The sequence below is a fragment of the Ostrinia nubilalis genome, chromosome 5 (genome assembly GCF_963855985.1).
Source record: "Ostrinia nubilalis chromosome 5, ilOstNubi1.1, whole genome shotgun sequence".
In the NCBI taxonomy this organism is placed as follows: Eukaryota; Metazoa; Arthropoda; class Insecta; order Lepidoptera; family Crambidae; genus Ostrinia; species Ostrinia nubilalis.
The window spans coordinates 6434940-6454433 of NC_087092.1; the positions used below are offsets into that span (position 1 = coordinate 6434940).

The window sequence follows — 19494 nt, forward strand, 5'->3', positions numbered from 1 at the left end:
CGGGCGCGGGCGGTGGGGCACGCGGCGTAGTGATGTTCTTGTGAACAGACGCACAGTCAGTATAATTGCATCACAATCGGTACGAAAACAGTAAGCCAAGAGGCTTGAGACGCAGCCATTGACGTCGCTGGGCCGGAGATATTTGAAGATTTTAAATTTTTGTGACATTGAAAAAGGCATAGTTGCTACTTGTCCAAATAAACTGACTTAAGACACACTTGATCGCTCTCAAAAGCGATCAAATCTCTAGCGTTCCGTCCAGTTACCCCTTAAGGACGCACAGTCAGCATAATTGCATCACAATCGTTACGAGCACAGTAACCCGAGAGATGCAGCCATTGACGTCTCTGGGCCTGAGATATTTCAAAATCATTAATTTTTATGACATTAAAAAAGGCATATTTGATACTTGTCAAAATAAACCGACTCAAGACACATTTGATCGCTCTCAAAAGCGTTCAGATCTCTAACAGCGTTCCGTCCAGTTACCCCGTAAGGATGCACAGTCAGCATGATTGCATCACAATCGGTACGAAAACAGTAAGCCGAGAGGCTTGAGACGCAGCCATTGACGTCGCTGGGCCGGAGATATTTGAAGATTTTAAATTTTTGTGACATTAAAAAGACATAGTTAATACTTGTCCAAATAAACTGACTTAAGATACACTTGATCGCTCTCAAAAGCGTTCAGATCTAACGGCAGCGTTCCTTCCAGTTACCCCTTAAGGACGCACAGTCAGCATAATTGCATCACAATCGGTACGAGCACGGTAAGCCGAGAGAGGCTCGAGACGCAGCCATTGACGTCTCCTCTGGGCCGCTTACATGTTAATTGTGATAGGCGGTTGTTTGCCGCAAATATTATCCTGAACTTGTGTAAATAAGTTAGGAAGGCTCTTTCTAAACTGTGAAAATCGGCTACATGACAATTTCTTCCTTTTTTGAAGTGCATTATTTTTTAACATTAATTTTTTGTAGCAATAAGTGAAAACAATAGGAAACTTTTGAATTATTGGAATAGTACTTAGTTTAATTGAATTATACCTAACCTACCTTTTGGAAATTTAAGATTTAACCCAGAACAACAACATAAATTTTCACAAGCGTCATATTAGTTTTTGAATGGCATAATGTATGTCCCAAAGCATAACCCTTAATAATTAAGCATATTTCAGTAACAACTTTTCATTGAGACCCGTCTTCAGTTGAAGCAAAGTTTTTATGTCAATTACTAAATGAATTAATTTACAAACTCTTTCAGTGGCGGAATCGTTTAACTTTAAAACACTTCGAGCATCGCAACTCCGTTCAAAATAACGTAAGCAATTACCCTTGCCCTAACAAAGTTGGTTGGCCGCAATCAACCAATTCTGTAGAACGAAACAGATAAAACTCTCATCAAATACAATCAGTGGTTGTCTGGACAAGGCTTAAAGCTCTAGGCCTCTATATCCCGGCATTTCCTCGCGGCGAATTTCATTACCACTAGCTGTCGAATAATCCCAACCGGGCAACTGCCTTAATCTGCCCACTCTGGGCTGTAGCGCAGGGAGATACGTTACATCAGACTCTACCAACCTTTTTGGACTTCTTTCGTAGTCATGAGGCTCATCAAAAATGGTTCTAGATAACTTTAGGGCATTTCTACTCCACGGTGTATTTTTTCTCAATTCGGTGCTAAAATTTATATTTAGTTTTTTTAATAATTTCGATACAAAAAAATAAATTTTACTCCATTCTGAATGTAAAAATAGCATTGTCACTAAATATTGTGAAGTGGTTTATGAGAAAAGTTAAGCACCGAATTGAGAGAGCACCGAATTGAGAAAATGAATCACAGAATTGAGAAATGAATCTCCAAATATAAAAATCGCTCCGCAGACTTAGTATTGATGACATTATGAAGAAATACCTAATGTATTTCAATAATCAATATAATAAATCGACGACCTGATAAAGGTAGCGGGAAGGCGCTGGATGCAGGCCGCTACCAACCGTGCGATGTGGAAGTCATTGGGGGAGGCCTATGTTCAAACTCAGCAGTGGACGTCCTGTGGCTGAAATGATGATGAATATAATAAATACTTAAAACGTTTTGATATCTGACTGCTGGTCTATTAGTTAGATGGTTCATTTTAGGTTTATGTGTCTGAAATACCAATGGAATAAAACAAAAATCCTAATCAATATGTTTAATTTTTTAATAAGGAACTATAATAAATTCTTAATTTTTATATATTATTTTAATTTTATTGAAATAAAACAAATACATAACACAGGGTCTCTTTGTTTATTTATTCTTAACCTTAAACATAAAACAAATATTGCAAAACCCAAGAGCTAGATTGACCTGACACTATACCGAAGATATTATATCGGACGTCAGTTTGTACACGATTAAAATGGCACTCAAATAGCTGAAATACAACAAGGCACCAGGTGTTACGGCATTATAGCTGAGCTTCGCCGGTACTAAAGGCTCTACAGAAGCAGTTCAATTACGTCATTCTCGAAGAAAAAACGCCTCCGGCATGGCACAGAAGTGTGGTGATAGCATTATAGACTCATCTCACTTATGAGACGTGTTTACAAGCTGTTTTCGAGAGTCCTTACGAATCATCTCGCTCGCAGACTCGACGACTTCCAGTCTTCCGAACAAGCTTGTTTCCGAAAAGGCTTTAGTATTATGGTACACACAAAGGTACGCTACGGCAGATTATACAGAGACCAAGGAGTCGCGATATCGGGGATGATATCGGAGTCATGGCCTCCGTAGAGCCTTTCAACAAGTGGGTTTCAAAATGAACATTTACAAGACAAAAATCATGTCAAATGTCCGTGTTGCACCCACTCCTCTGAAGGTTGGAGACTACACTCGAAGTTGTTGACAATTGTGTATACCTGTGACAAGAGTCCAGATAGTTAGGTCCAACTTTGAGAAAGAGGTCTATCGCTGAATTCAACTCAGCTAAGCATCGATCGGGAAGCTTCGCTATTACGTCTGAAATACTGCAGCGTCTTAAGACAAAAGTCTTCTACCAGTGTGTGTTGCCAGTAATGGTGTATGGATGTGAAACTTGGTCGCTTACTATGAGCCTAATAAGAATCAGAAATGTGAATATCGGCAAGAGAACCAAAGTGACCGGCATAGCCCGTAAAATTGCATAAATCAAGTAGCAGTGGGCGGGGCACATAGCTCGTACAGATAATGTCTGTTGGGACTGAAAAGTTGTCGAGTGGAAACCACGGACCAGTGAGCAGGCCCCCACTAGGTAGACCGACGATCTGGTGAAGGTCGAGGGAAGAACCTGGAAGAATTATTTTAATAAGATAGCAATAGCAGTGTATTCTTTTAATGAAACCTCAAAAAATTAGTTTTATTGTCTTCTGTCCAATGACTGGTACGGTCCAATGATTGGTAGTTCACCCTATTGTTATGCTCTATTAATTTCATTATTATTTTAAGTTACACAAACAATTTATAGCACAAAAAAAGTATCTATTTTCATTTAATATCAATTCGGTGTACGTGTTTTCTCAATTCAATGCCCCATATTCCGCGGAATTGAGATCCACGGAATTGAGGAAAAATCACATTTCATCAAATTACTCGAAAATATTATAAATTACAACGATTTCTACCAAACGTAATGGCAGATATCAGTTAAATACTTAATTAATTCAGCAGTAATCTCATTAAATACTTCATGAACATTATTAATATCGCACACCGGTTTGAGAAATGACCAGTGACCAAAAATTCTGAGTGATTTCAAACCTCTGAAAAATGCTCCTCAAAGCGACTGATCCCTCTTTTATACTGCTCGACCACTCGAGTGCAACTGCTAGTTTATGGGAATCAGGCGTGGGTGTTCGTATTGTGCGTTGTTAGTGATATAGGAGCACAAAAGTAAAAATCACGGAATTGAGGCACACACGTCGGACAAAATTTAAATGTGTTACTGTATTAAAACCCAAGGACTTGCAATAAAGAAACTCATTTATATAGCTTTATTAACTATCCCTTGTTCTGTGAATGTGGGTTTCATAATGGGGAAATTATTATTTCAAAAGTTATGAAGCAAAAACGAGTAAATTCTGGAAACCGGACACTCCATTTTAAGCCAAATTTCGCCCGTTTTTGAACTTTCGGATTTTTTCAAGGCGAGATGTAAAACCTGGCGGTCTTCTAAATATGCTCTCCATCAAGTCAAGAGTCTTATAAATACGTGTGATTTTTTTCAAGTCTGTACTTCAATTTTAAAGGTACTTTTTTCGCCCCAGTAGGTCGATCGGTCGTCCCCGTAGAAATGCCCTTTAAGGTGAGTATAGGCTTGAGCATTTCTATGTATGTAAGGCTCTTACGAATGGTACAATATAGGTAAATGGACGACGTTTGGTTAGTGAAAGGGAGAGACTGACACTCTCATTAGACTTTTTCATAGAGCAGCTCGCACTTACTCGTAGCTCTGTTACAAATAAGTTCTCCAGTGCTCGCACTTACTCGTAGCTCTGTTACAAGTAAGTTCTCCAGTATATACTCACCTTTTGACTTTGTTATATAAACTAAAGCATTGGATTATTTTAAGTGTTGCATAATAATATATTTTAGACTGATATTTATGCATAATAAGAGAGGCTATCTAAAATTAATCAACAAATGTGACATATTACTTTCTTCATAACACATGTCGATTCTTATGTTACTTGAGTTAGCTGTTACATTTACCCTGCTTCTCGGTTCAATTCCAACTCTTAAACGCACCACTTGCTTCATTTTTACTTATAATCCATTTTTAATTGCCTTCTCACAGCGCCATTATTAAATTCTCAAACAGAAATTAATTACAGAGACAAGTTCCGAAGGTCGCCAATGTGACAATAGATCTTATCTGTGTTAATTTATTGAAGAAAGCCGAGTTTAGTACACTTCTGTTCCTGAGTGATGTTAATCGTGGATTAAGATTTTTGATTAGTGGTCAAAATATTTAAATCTTTTTAAGTTAAAATAAGGCCTCATTTTGTCATTTCCCATTTCTTGCGGTATTTAACTGAAGATACCATAGATTAGTTTAAGACAACGGAATTGAGATCGTTTTAGTACATCAAGTAGGAAAATATTTTGGGAGTCATCAGCTTAACAAAGAACGTAATAGCAATCGATCTTCGCGAACATAATGTGAGAGACAGTTCAAATCAAACTATTCACGATTAACTATTCAAACGCGAGGTGTCATACCCAGTTGTTAATGATCGGCTGAGTTGACAGTGTCTGAGGGCACACATTCGTGTTACGTCACTAGCGCCGCATCGCTCGCGTAGGTATAATCGAAGACTGCAGTTACGATTAGTCGTTGATTAATGCTCGCACCGCCATCTGCCGAATTAATTGCTTCATTTCCTCTCGAAGGCACCAAATGGAATTTTGTATTTCCCAGTAAAACGGTCGCAGTTTTGTTCGCTGCCTACACTTGTTCAGGTGTTATGGACTTGTGATTTATCGATACTTTGCACTCGTTTTTTGACGCGTTATTTTAACGTTCCAACGACAAATTAAGCGCAGCTCATGCTGATTCTGAACGTTGTACAATTTATTACATCAATTAAAGTAAAAAGACATACCGATTCAGGGTGATTGCAATATAATTTTACACTATAAAATTGGAGCTTTTGGGAAACGCGTTGTGCAAAAGTTGTAAGTGTTTTTTGTTCTATTAGTTTAATTAGATGCACCAATACTCATTTCGCTTTTATTTTAATTTATAAACTTAACTTAACCTAATGGAAAAAAAACTTATGCTCTCAAAACTTTACATTGTCTGGAAAATTGTACGCAATGGGTATGTATTGTGATACTATGTTGCAGACCCTTAGCGTTTTGTTTGAGCTGTCCTCATAGTAAACATTTATCATATTCAGGAGCGTTCGTGAAGTTTGTCCAATGTTTTCGATTACATCCTGTAGAGGACAAATAAACAAACATACAGCATACGGGCACAGAATTTGGCGCCTTAAGAACGAGTTAAGCCCCTTTGTAAGCTACGAAACTTTCACAAAAGAGGGCCCGCATGATTTGTGAATGCGTGTAATTTTTCAAACGTCATATTTTTTGTAACAGTTTTTCCGACCTTCCAAATAAAGTTTGCTATTGTACCGAAACGACTTTTCGGTGTGTTTTTGCCTTTTTCTTAGTGCTTTGTTATGGAAAGTTCGATAGTGTTGGACGCGAGCACCGGTGGGTTCCGTTTTCGCTTAATAAAATTCAATGTACCATAAGGATTATTGGACTTAGTCCGCTCGAGTTTGTTCTTACATCAATGTTGCTCGATCTGTAAAAGGTTTTTGTGTCGCAATCTTTTCAGTTCAGAATTTTTCCTTATTACCTACAAGTAGGATATGTAAACATTGTAATATTCCATTAAAATGTTTTTCATTGATAAAATTAAATAATGGCAAATGCTTTTGAATAAAGCAAAGAAATAAAATGGCAGTTATAATTTTTGAAAACTATGTGGTCTCATTTTTAGGAACATTTAAATGCAATTTATATTTGATCTTAATTATAATTACCTATCTATTCTTTGGGATATTTTAAATGACTAATGGGTTTGATGGAGGGTTCGGGACAGGTAAATATACCGGCGATCCTCAACCCTTCATCGTGGCACGTGGGTCGCGTCCTCCGACGGGTCTATTCTAACCATGATGGCAACCAGTCGCTGTGTAATTCATGCAGACGCTATCGATCTGAAAGCATCTAGTCGTAATCGCTATGCGAATGGTTGCGTTCAACTTTCATAATTCGAGAGGCTCGGATATCAGATGATGTCTGTTGCGGAACCAAAAGGGATTGACTCGTTTCAGTTAAGCGTTAACATAGTTTTGAATAAACCTGCTGGATGGAATGATAATAGAGGGCAATTCTTAGTTAAACGTCAACAAAAATCTTCTACGTTTTCGACGCCATTTTAATTTGTAACTTTTACATTACATTTTTTCGTACATTACATTACGTTAAAGTCGCAATGGAGTCCAATGAGCAAAATATGAATTTAAATTTATTTACAGATCTCTTAAACTTAATTAAGCTATCCCAATACTAACAAGATTAGTCTTTACATCGGAATAACAGTGACATTCTTAACTAATTGTAGTGGCGAAGCTCGGTTTCCTTTGCGCGTCGGGTTTCGCGACGAATGAAAGGAGTTACAGAAACTCGTCAATCCAGACAAAGGCGTGCCACGTTTGACATCATTAATATCCGAGAGCTCACCTTGAGATTCAGTCGAGGGTACAACCTAAACTGATCTTATACGGTTGAAATAAGGTCCAATTTCGCAACAAAAATGTACAGTCTGAAGCGGTAGTCTGTACTATGCAAGGCGACGATGCACTCATATTTCAGGGGTTGTTCCCGAGAATTAACCCTTCTGGTTAGGTAAATGGGTATATGAGCCGACACTAGCCCATGTTAACATGGGCATATAAATAGTATGGTGAAATCAGAAATTTGATATCTTCATTTTAATTATTTTAATTTTCATACAACTCGGATTTTATAAAATTTATTTTGTATGAAAATTAAAAAAATAAAATGATGATATCAAATTTCTGACTTCACCATACCATTTATATGCCCATGTTAACATGGACTAGTGTCGGCTCATATACCCATTTACCAAACACCCTGTATAGATGTTTTAGTTTTTATAGTAACACGTTTAGGGAAACATAAAAACTGAAAACTTATAGAGAACTCAAAATCATGAATACCAATTTATTATAAGCTTGGATTATAAAATATACAAACTGGTGTAGAATCCAGTTGATTCCTGCATTTACATAGAGAAAATAATTCATAGAGTCGTATCGAGTTATTCATAAATTCAATTCGCTGTTGCTACAACGCCAATTTTTAACAAAATATCAGTTGTATGTTTTAAAGGTGTTGCAAAAGGGGAAATGTTTATTTTCTTATTTTCGTGAATGATATTTATGTGGTTATTTTTAATTATTCATTTAAAACTTTTTTGCATATTGACCTGGATAGAAAAGCGAACTTACCTACTTGGTGCCTTCACTGAATTTTATATTTAACACTTTTTTGTACACATGATATTCGAAGTAACGACGCCTATAACACCAGTTTTATGTAAACATCCATCGCTTGCTCTCCTAGCAATCTTAAATTAAGATAAATATCCAAAGATCCCAGATGATCGCAGCATAGTTTCTACCATTTTCCAACGATGACTTTTAAATTCAAATTTTCAGTGAAACGATTAAAATTAAATTCTGAAACTCTGTTACAATTTGACACAATGTATATCCGAATGTCATCGCGCTCCGCTCGGTAGATTGTATTAAACAAAGAGGAATTAAGTAGACACAGCACAGCCCGACACGTGCAAGAATGTAACATATGAACACATACTTCTGGTTAGTTCTACGGTTGCACCAACTGAATTTTGCATGCTATACACTTATACAGGGTGCGAGGTGAGAACAGGAATACCTACGTAATAGTGATTATATTATTTATTAAAATGCTGGCATATTAATTAAAATAAAATTAGAGATTAATGGCAAAAAGTTTCGCCTTTTAAACGACACGTCACTAAAAACTTGGTTTAAAACACAAGCATTAAATATTAAACAAGCGCGATGGATTTTGCTTTACGAGTGGGTACATTTATTACATTTAAAAACAGGCAAGTGAAATCGGTAATTTTAACAACGACAATATTCACATAACGTAAAAAAAAAGTAACTGGTATATTTCTGATTGGTTACCGATAATTTAGTAATCACTCATTGGACATCACCAATAATGAGAAGACCCTGAATCCTTTCGCTTCCCGCTCACTCATTACGAGCGCAAACAAGCAGTTACGATTGTCAATAACGATAATTAGCATCAACATCAAATCAAATCGATCGATTCGTCATTGCGTTACAAAAAAAAGTGATTAGGTAAATAAATAAATCGGTTCCCGAGTACGATTTCGATAACAACTCAATTAACATAATCCCGTGCCGTAAAGCGAAGTTAACTCGTCGGATCGCACTTCGGTTGCGATTTTTGGGAGCGTTTTCACTTGGAACTACATTTATTTACACATAATAATTGTGTTCGGTCGCGGTTGCTGGCTCATTATCATATAAATGAGAGAGAAAAAGCAACGGTCGGCCATTAATCAGGAGAATGGAGCAACAACACTGGCTAATACACTTATCAAGTTTAATTCAATAATCCAGCCCGACCCGCTGGACTTTCGTAGGTGAAAAATAAGCGGCAATGAAACGCACGACCCCACACTCTAAGCCCAATTAATTGCGAAGTACAGTGTGAAGCAACTTTAACTGAAGTTAAATTTCGTAACACTTTATTTAAGGAACATGAAAATGGTATTGTTCATTGAAAGTTTTTGACTGATCTTATCAACTTTCAGCAACATCGAATGTACCTAAACCAACTTGTGATTTTTGCGCCACCTTTAAAAGAAAATCAACTTAGTTGGTGAAAGAAAAAATATGTATGAAAAATTCATATACTTTTGACTCCTATTTGTTTATTTTTCTATGCTTTATTTACTAAAAGTAATTATTTATGTTCTAAAATTATTTTCCGAAACAAAAACGACGTAGTCTAACTTTTGTTGTAACATTAACATTACTTATTTAAATCCCGTTTCAAAAGATTTAAAGCGTCTTAAAATCCTCAAGCGCTTGTAAAAAGCGTAAAACTATCCGTATCCAACAGGTAAGTGATAAATCTGGCAACAAAAACTAAGCTAAATTATTGCAACGCATAAATAAGACACGACGTAGCGTCGCTGCAAGATCTTTAGCTTGCTCGAGGTGGGAGACTTGCATTGCAAAATTGATCTTAACGCCTGAGCATAAGGTTCAGGAATTTCCCAGCAAATTCACCTGGAGACCAGGACCTCGGAGCATCTTACACCTGAAATTCGGTGCTTCTAAACTCCTTAAAACTATTATCATAATTCTATGTTCGCATTTTGTCAGGGCAGAATCCGGTCCGAAGAAACTTTCGGTGTTTGCTTGCATATGCGATTCGTTCGAATTCGGTGATTAATTTAACAAAGTTTACTGTCTTGAACACATGTTGGCATGAGCTCAGGATGGTATAATTATTTCTTATGAGTTTATGATAGTGAGTTCCTACAGTGCTTTGTATTATGAGCTAACTGCGTTTTACTGTGAAATAGGAGTTATTCAGATACAAATAAGACTAGTAAAGTAGAAATATAGTTCAAGAATTGAAACTGAAATACGAGTATTTGGAGGCCTAACTTCGAACATTACGTTTCTCTACAAATATTTAAAATCCTCCAAAATAAACTTTTCAGTCTTTAAAAATAAAACCCGAATAGGTATTTGAAATGCAATCAGTCATTAATGAAAAAATATTTCCTTCTTACTAGTTGCTCTCTTGAAATGTTCAAAGTATCTGAAACCCATTTAAAGCCGTTCTCACCTCAACGCAAAATTTACACCGGCGAAATCCTCACATGAGTGATTGCTTTTAATTTAAAAGAGCTTTCGTACTATGAAAATTCCGAAATCAGCTATGCCCTAGTTCTAACGGCGAACGTTGAGGTTCTACTATCCAATTTCATGCCTTCCTGAGCTCATGCACCAATGGTCCAGGCTCCAGAGAAATTTCACTAACACAAACTTATGATAAATTGAGGCAATAACAATATGAAGACTATGTTACGTCGTCCTCTAAAGTCTTGATAGATAGATAGAACTCAGCTTCAGAGAATGCATACGATAATATTTGTGACGTCAATGTTTAAACTTAATTGGACATTGATTAAAACTGAAATACATAATCATCATCATCATTTCAGCTATAGGACGTCCACTTCTAAAATATAGGCCTTCCCCGAATAATCCTCCCTGAAATAATTGCTGAGTCGTTATTCGTCTAAAGTATCGTGGGTTGTAACAACTCCAGTGTATTCCGTTTAAAACTGCCATATAAAGAAATCTGACACGGTTTATCCAGACCGACTTTAAGTGCACAAAATCTTATTTCTTTTCGGGCAATCAGACCTTCAGGATTCGAAACAAGGATTACCTAATTTACAGTAAACATAAGTGTTGAAATACAGTTCCATAACAATCAAATGGCGAATAAGCTAATTTGTAACTGCTTAAACCGGAATACTTAGAAACTTAGATTTTTATGAAAGTGTACAATGTAAAGGTCGGGAGTTAATTTTAGGCCTAACGGATAGAAACACGACTACGGTTGTAAAATGAACTGCCATAAAATTTGCTCTGGACTTTGCATTATTCTGCGATATTATAAAATATAACAGCGAAGGGTCCAGACTCGTAATCTACGGTTTACTCGCTTTCAAACTACACATATTTGATGTAGGACGTGTAATATGTAACGTTTTATGTGTGACCCGACTTACCTTCGTATAAAGTGTTACTAGTACAAAATCGCAGAAGTTAAGCGCCTCTAAAATATTAAACGAGACATGTTTTTGGTTTATCGGCCAACGGTTATGTCGCAAATTTTAATTAAACACAAGTAGCTCATTACTTACTGAAAACACGTGTTGCTCTATCACAATGGCCTAAGTTTAGATTTTTGTATGAACAAAGCCTATACGACGACGTCTGGTATTCCTTACAACAGTTCTGACTTTCATTCGAAGACAAAGGGACTTCCTACGTCCCAACAAAAATTCATCCACGCCAGATGATGTGTCTATGGCGAGAAATTGCAAAAAAAAGTAACTCTTACGTCGCTCGTACGTATGCGTGGAATTTTAAAACGCGCCGCTTTTTATTCTGGTACTGAAGAAACCGTTGCGGATGCGGGAGGATAGACAAAAGGAGGGCTCTCTATACTTTGTTAGGTATCTTGTGAGTAAAAAGCAAATGTAGATGAGTTGCCGGGTCCCCGTCTTGCCCCCCGTTTAACTACTCGTACAAACACAAAAGTCCTTACATAAATCTTGTCCTAGCGAACTCGGCGCCAACACCTCTCGAGGTAGCACCGAACGCACCTCCCTCCAGTATTCGATAACACAACAAATTAGAATTTTGCTTCGCACCTCCTCGAATATACAATGATAAAAACATGAATTTACAGCCTAAACCCCTAAATACGGTTTATTGAGTTTTTGCGTGAGTGGCTTCTTTATTTTTGGGACACGTTTGCGCACGATTTATCACAAATTACTTTGTGGAGATAAGTAATACTTTGTATGTGTCATATTGTGCTTGACGCTTAATGAAAATGTGTCTCGTACAGCTCACATTGTTTCAGTATATTACCTATCTTCTTAGTGATATGATGGAAGCAATACACAATGAACTAAACTGACAAAAAATATAAATACCTTTACAAATAAAATTTATTTCTATTTTTATGTTTAAGAAACTTAAAGAACGCTTAATTTAGCTTTCTAAAAATTATTTTACCCTCGACTACGCGTATCTAAACAAGCGTTAGATAATCTTAAGCTGTAGGTACCTTTTCTCAATTTAACATCTTTAATTACAGGATTATGAAAACGGTGTTATGCTTTCATTAGAGTTGTTTTTTCTTCAAACAACTTAACGTATTTAAGCATTGATAATGAGATCGCGGAGCGTTAGAACAACAAGCGAGATAACTAATCCGAGCCAATAATCGGAATTGGAGGCTGTTTTGCTGACGGTAGCGATTGTAATATTCGACCTAAGTTTAATGGGAACAGGGTTGATAATACCTCTGATTGTCATCGCGGCTGGTTTTACATACACTCGTGAATATTCACAGCAAACTTTTATGAGAGCGAAACCACTTACATGCGAGCCTGAATTTAATTTGCGATTTCCTGGTAAGTCATTGTCAGATGCCAAGGGAGAGTCAAGTCGAATATAATTAGTTATTATAACTATTGTTACACTAACAAAGGTTTCAAGCGGTGTAATTTAGAGTTATTTTGTTAGGAAAGTTTACCCAACATTAATTTTGAGAGTGAAAGACTTAAATACACAGACCGTGTGTAATACAAGAATGAAGCTTTTTGTAAGTTAAGTGGATATTACATTTTGAACTTGTAATTATTTTGAAGCGAAATTTCATTATTCAACACATTGAAGATAACGGAGCAGTTCTTGAAACTTAGTGTTCAGGATTTTATGGAATGCCGAAAGATCATCTTATAAATACGATTTGTAAAACATCCAAAACGGAATTGTCATCTAAAAAGATTTACCCCATTCATAATGAAACGAGTATCATGCCGATTTATTTACTCCGTGCAATGTTACCCCACTCACTGTGCTACGTGACGCTCAAATAAAGAAATCAAGATGGTACCCCCACTGATTAGCCGGTAGTCCGGAGATTACGCCCATCTCCTACGGCCGTTGATCAAATATTCTACAAGTTTATTCCTACTAAATGAAAATGAGACTATAAACTTTCCAAGCGACGCAGAATGATTCTATTACGAATATGAAATGTTATTACCTCCGACGGATTATAAGCAGGAGCAGGTTCTCACAAATGAAATTGCTTCCCTCCTTTGGAATCCATTTTAAGGATGAATGGTATAATTCTTGCGAGTGAGGACTTTGTCAGGACGTGGTTATTGAGACAGTGTTGCATGTTATACTTTTGATGTTTTATTTTTTTTTTACCATTTCTAGATATTGCTGTCATTTTACAATGATTTTTTTATAATTTACAAATTTTTTGCTTGAAAAACAAATCGCTTAGTTAGGTATGTGACGTAAAATAAATAAATAAAAAATAATGTTGGTAAATAAGAGATAACATTTCGAAAAGGTGGAACCTGCAACCAAATATTCGATCGCTTGCCACGCGATTACCTTATCAAATAGTTAAATAAGATGATCGATTTCACTGAAGCTAATATAGTTTCATTGTTGTAAGGATTACCATTACCATACCATTGTTGTAAGGATAATCATTATTATCATGATCCTTTGTAATGGTATAATTATGACTCTGGTCTGTAAAATATAATAATTATTCAGAACTCGTATGAATCCAATCAATATTCAACCAAAATCAAGCATAATACTGATCCTAATTTAACCTTACACGTACTAACAATGTACGTAATTATGTATAGATGAACTAATCGTGCGAACCCAGCGACGCATCCTCGCGGGCTCTATATTGAAACAAAATGTTTATTACCGAAATTGTACATCGCTTATCGGGTTCGGTAAACATAAACTTGTTGTTCCAAAGGTAATTTGATCACTTCTCGATAATAACATAGTTTTGGGAACAAATGGAAATTTCAAAGTTGCGTTCTGTTAAACAATTCGCGAATTGTAACGTTTCCGTTCAAGGTATACCATGTTATTTGGCTACAACAAAAGTATCTTTGGAGTTATCTATTTGGATTGCCTAGCGGAGGGTCACGATTTAATTGGTTGTCATTATATTGTTTGTTGACTCCATAGTCTGATGGTTAAAATGAAATGGTTGGAATCTTCCGACTCCTTAGGTTCAGTTCCGTGAAAACAAAACACAATCTTATTCTAGAATATCCTAAAACTCTCTCTTAATTCTAAATTATTATACAGACGGACGACGGCACATCAAGATTAAATGTAGGGTTCAATTCCCGCCTTAATCAGTTCGATTTTTTTCAAGCTGTTTATTTAAAACACCTTATGTATTTTCTAATTAGTGCTATATTGCAATAAAATATTTATTCTGATGTGCAGTCGACCGATAAATATATGGATAGACTTACTTCAGAACCTTCGTTAGATGCTGAAGAACTGCGACCGGAACTTACCTGAAAACAAGCAAAAAAATCATGTAACACACAAACCTTTTAGTATGATGTCGATGACGAAAATAAATATAATGTAATATTGATGCTTTTTAACAGATTTTACGACCGTTTGACTGGCAGTCATTAGGCCACATTTGGGTTCATTTTTTATGGTCGGGTGAGGCAAACGAGCTGACGGTCCACCTTATGGGAGGTGATTGCTATCATACCTGTATAAAAGGAGAGATTTCGATGGCCTGATAAACAACATTTAACCCTTGGGAACATGTGGAAGTAAGTTTAAGTAGTAGTGAAAGTTTTGCACTTAACTGTAATCTACAATTTGTACCAGCAATTTATTTTATGAAAACTGTTATCAACCCGTTTATGACGAACTCTATGTTACAAATATGCATTCTTTACTGCAAATGACAAATATTGAGATTCTTACAAGTTTTAACCAGTGTGTTTTTTGTGAATTATGAATGTATAATGTTTTCTACCATTTTCAATCATTGCTTAAATAAGGCGTGTAGGTACATTTGCAAAAAAAAGCAGAATTTTACCAAATTTTCACTCTCTTTTCTCGTTATCTGCCAAAAATGCAGTTACTCATAAAGACAAAAATGCATGTTAAAATATATTATTTGTTTCATTTCCCGCTAGTCGCTCTTACACTGTGCGCAAACTCACCCGTGTGAAAGGGTCTAAGACGCCTGTCAGACCAAAGACACCCTTTGATCGATGCATCGCTTAAAATAACACCTTCTGCAATTTGATATGCCTCAATTGACATAACCATAGTCCGCTCCTAGAGACTACCATAACTTTGAAGGTAAAGTCGTTCGTTCGTTTCAGCCGAAAGACGTCCACTGCTGGAAAAAGGCCTCCCCCAAGGATTTCCACAAAGACCGGTCCTGCGCCGCTTGCATCCAGGTACTTCCCGCGACCTTTACCAGATCGTCGGTCCACCTAGTGGGAGGCCTGCCCACGCTACGTCTTCCAGCTCGTGGTCGCCACTCAAGAACTTTCCTGCCCCAGCGGCCATCAGCTCTTCGAGCTATGTGCCCCGCCCATTGCCACTTGATTTTAGCGATTCTGCGGGCTATGTCAGTCACTCTGGTTCTCCTACGGATCTCCTCATTTCTGATTCGATCACGCAGGGAAACTCCGAGCATAGCACGCTCCATCGCTCTTTCAAGTCATTAAAGTCGTACCTATGATGTTTTTTTTAATGCAAGACAAGACAGGTATTTGACAGCAATCGCACCTGGTGTTAAGTGAGATGCAGTTTAGAATGTAAATCGATTCAGACAGAGATGGAACAGCTCATGCGAATAATCTATTGAAGCGAAAGGTTGACTGACTCACTCATCACGAAATCTCAGAAACTACAAGTGCTAGGAGTCTCAAATTTTGCATGGGGGTCCTTTTAGAACGTAGGTGCTCACTAAGACGGGATTTTGCAAAATTTAACCCCTACGGGGATAAAACGGAATTCATACATACGAAGTCGGGGGCGGCCGCTAGTCTTTAATATTACTTCACTTTACAATTAAACATAGGTTTATCAAATCACTAAAGACATAGGTAGGTTGGTGTCTGTAATGCTAGGTTGCATAAATTTGATAGATTGACGTTTCTATTGGCGTGTACCACATATTGAATACTAAATTGAAGCGAATTCTTCGAAGCAATTTGCGCAGCTGTCTAATCATTAGGATTTTAACGCATCAAACGATACGTTACTACGTTGGGGTCTTTGCTAAATAATGGTAAAACTGTTTGCGATAAAATAAATGAAATAAGTAGAAATAAAATTTATAAGTGTCTTTACATGCATATTTATCAGGTCGTTGTACAAATGCAACGCTTTCAGTAAGACTGAAAACTTAAGATACAGCCTAGCCCATCGACCCGTCGATATGGAGGCGTCGTCTTTTGACATGCATGTCAAAAGTCATAGAAAGTTTATGTCGTCAAAATAATTATTTTGAAATTAAATCGCGTAGTTTAAGTATAAAATCCTTAACACCTTAATAGAAGTGTAATAAATTAATAATCTCTACATCCCCTGATATATTCAGAAACTACATTTAGCTTGATCACCTTTCACATTTCATGATAATTTGCGCTTAAAATGACCTCCACCCACGTGTTGGCTCTGACCTCCACCCACGTATTGGCGGGCTAATTTTGACCCGTGAGCTCCAAATAATGTTACATAATAAATCATACATATATTTGATTGACCCAAACTATATAAAATTGAAACAACTATTGTGAATTCGCTATCACAATCGCTCTCTCCAGCACAGTGCGTGGACTCACCCGCGCGGAAAGGTCTCTAAGACGGGCGAACTGTGTATGACAGGCCGTGGTTACAAATCGCTAAGTATAGAACCCTTTGTTTTTGTCGGGTATGGATGCCAAAATGTGGGTTTTTGGGTTGTGAAAGTATTCGCGAATAGTTTAGCTAATTTTTTTGGCGATGCGATGTGTCGAGAAATGTAGCGATTAAAATAATAAATTTTAATATGAAATAGTTTCCTACGGTTATAATAAAGTTAAAAAACCTAGAAACCTTCAAATCAGCAATGCCCATAGTTTTATGTATTAGCCAAATCATGATAAATTTTGTTTCTTGCAATATCAGACGTCAGAATACAATTTATTTTATGTTGCAAAATAGCAACATTTGAACTAAATACGATGGCGTAATGTTAAGCTTGACATGTTGCCTTCTGCCCTACTCTGTTAAGTCTCATAGCTTTTGTAGTCCCTGGTGAAAAATTACCATGAAAATTTGATCGACAACAAAAAATCAGGATTCGCGTCCTTATTCCGTACAAAACGTTACGTCTAGATACTTTAGTAGCCACAACGTACTCCTTGACAAATTAGATTTTTGCCGGGTATTCCTGGCTAAGACGAAATTACTGGTGACTTTGAGTCGAGTGCAGGCTTTTAAACGTGAATTAGAGGTCGCGTCACTCAGCCGTTAATGGTGTATTATGAGTGAGTGGATGTCGCTGGTAAAAATTAATATCCAATGGGTTTTTAGTTCGGTTTGGCGGATGTTCGCAAAATGCAACTGCTGAAATTACCGATTAAAACAGGTACTTTTAATTTCAGAAATGATCAGCACAGGATTTGATCGAAGTGCCAATAAAACCCTTTCAGTGTTCGAAAGATTTGAAAGTGTTTAAAAACTGAAAGAAAAATACAACCAGTAACTTAATTTAACCTTAAATACCGAAAAATTGCGAGCCTCCATACGTTGAACTATTTTTGATAATCAATGAAATCTGTGTGCCTACCATGAGTTTACGTTAGGTGTGCTCGCTAGCGACTGCGTAAAAAAAATACATTTAAATGTATGACATATTGTGCAGCGCCCCTAGCGGCTACTTTCAAGAAATAAAATCTTCATAGAATTTTTTGACGTATTCGCTAGCGAGCTCACCTAACGTAAACTCATGGTAGGCACACTGTATTAGATTTGCAGACTCAATACTCTAGGTAGCTTTCCATCTCGTCACAAATTAAAATTCGTCCCAAAATGGATCTTAGTCCCACGGTTATGTTAATCTTAGTCACGATACCTGAGTCTACCCGATCCTAAATACATGAAGCAGGTCAGGTCATCAACTCAGCCCATCCTAATTGGTTGTCACGTACTGGCAACCTCATTAGCAAGTGGATTGAAAACAAAAAATAATCTGATTACACAAGCCCACATCCCAAATACGGGGTCTATTGTGCCCATAAAATATGTAATTCAAAAACCAGTCCACGACAATACAAACTGAAACAATGTTGTGTACACGGCACCTTTTTCTCAAAATCCGTTTCGCAAACGTGCACATACAGGGTGAATTTGCAATCAGTATCCAAATTTTTAGGAGCGACTCTTGACAAATTGTCATACTTCATACAAAAAACACCGGTTATCGTTATACGGTCAAAGTTAGGTGGTGCAACTCAGCCTAAATCAGTAACTTAATCGATTTACGTAAAGAATTTTTTTTTTCATAGTTAATTATTTTTATCCGCTCCGCGCAGTCTCAAAATTAACAAACGTGGATAATTTTTTAAAGAACTTTCTTTTGTTTCAGCCAAATGACGTCAACTGCTGGAAAAATGCCTCCCCCAAAGTTTTCCACAATGAACGGTCCTGCGCTGCCCGCATCCAGGTTCTTCCCGCGACCTTTACCAGATCGTCGGTCCACCTAGTAGGAGGCCTGCCTACGCTACGTCTTCCAGCCCTATAGAGCTTATTAAAAAAAAATTGGATACTGTTTGCAAAATCACCCTGTATTATAACAACATTGTCGGGCCTATATAACCGGGCGCACTGCCATCTGTCGGAAGTTTTACAATGTTTATGACCGCCATCGGGAAGTGTACATAAATTCTGACGATTGCACGCTGTTAACGATAACGATACAATGGTTTAACCCTATTAAAGCTTAATTGTTTTTGAGCAGGTATACGACAAACCCCGTTTGGGGTGGTTTATTTTTAAGCGCAGTAAACAGATTGAATTTTATGCGGGTTAAATATTGCGGTAAGTAATATAATTTGTGCTTATCGATAAACCGAAGGCTCATTTTTGCTTATTATCAATTTGAGACTGCCGTATTTATAAAAGAGGCTAATGTCAAACATACTCGACTGTAGATATTTCCCA

General features: G+C 37.0%; 1 protein-coding gene across 3 annotated transcripts in view; it reads right to left on the reverse strand.

Annotated features, from left to right (window-relative positions):
- The window catches only part of LOC135071734 (RNA-binding protein Musashi homolog Rbp6), a 615851-nt gene that overhangs the window by 215628 nt on the left and 380729 nt on the right, over positions 1–19494 (reverse strand). For 2 of the 3 annotated variants that reach the window (XM_063965517.1, XM_063965519.1), the window contains exon 6: positions 14778–14822. The exons of the other annotated variant lie outside the window; for it this stretch is intronic. In XM_063965517.1, the coding sequence (XP_063821587.1) occupies positions 14778–14822 (45 nt within the window). The remainder of the gene's footprint in view (positions 1–14777; positions 14823–19494) is intronic. 3 annotated transcript variants of the gene reach the window in all.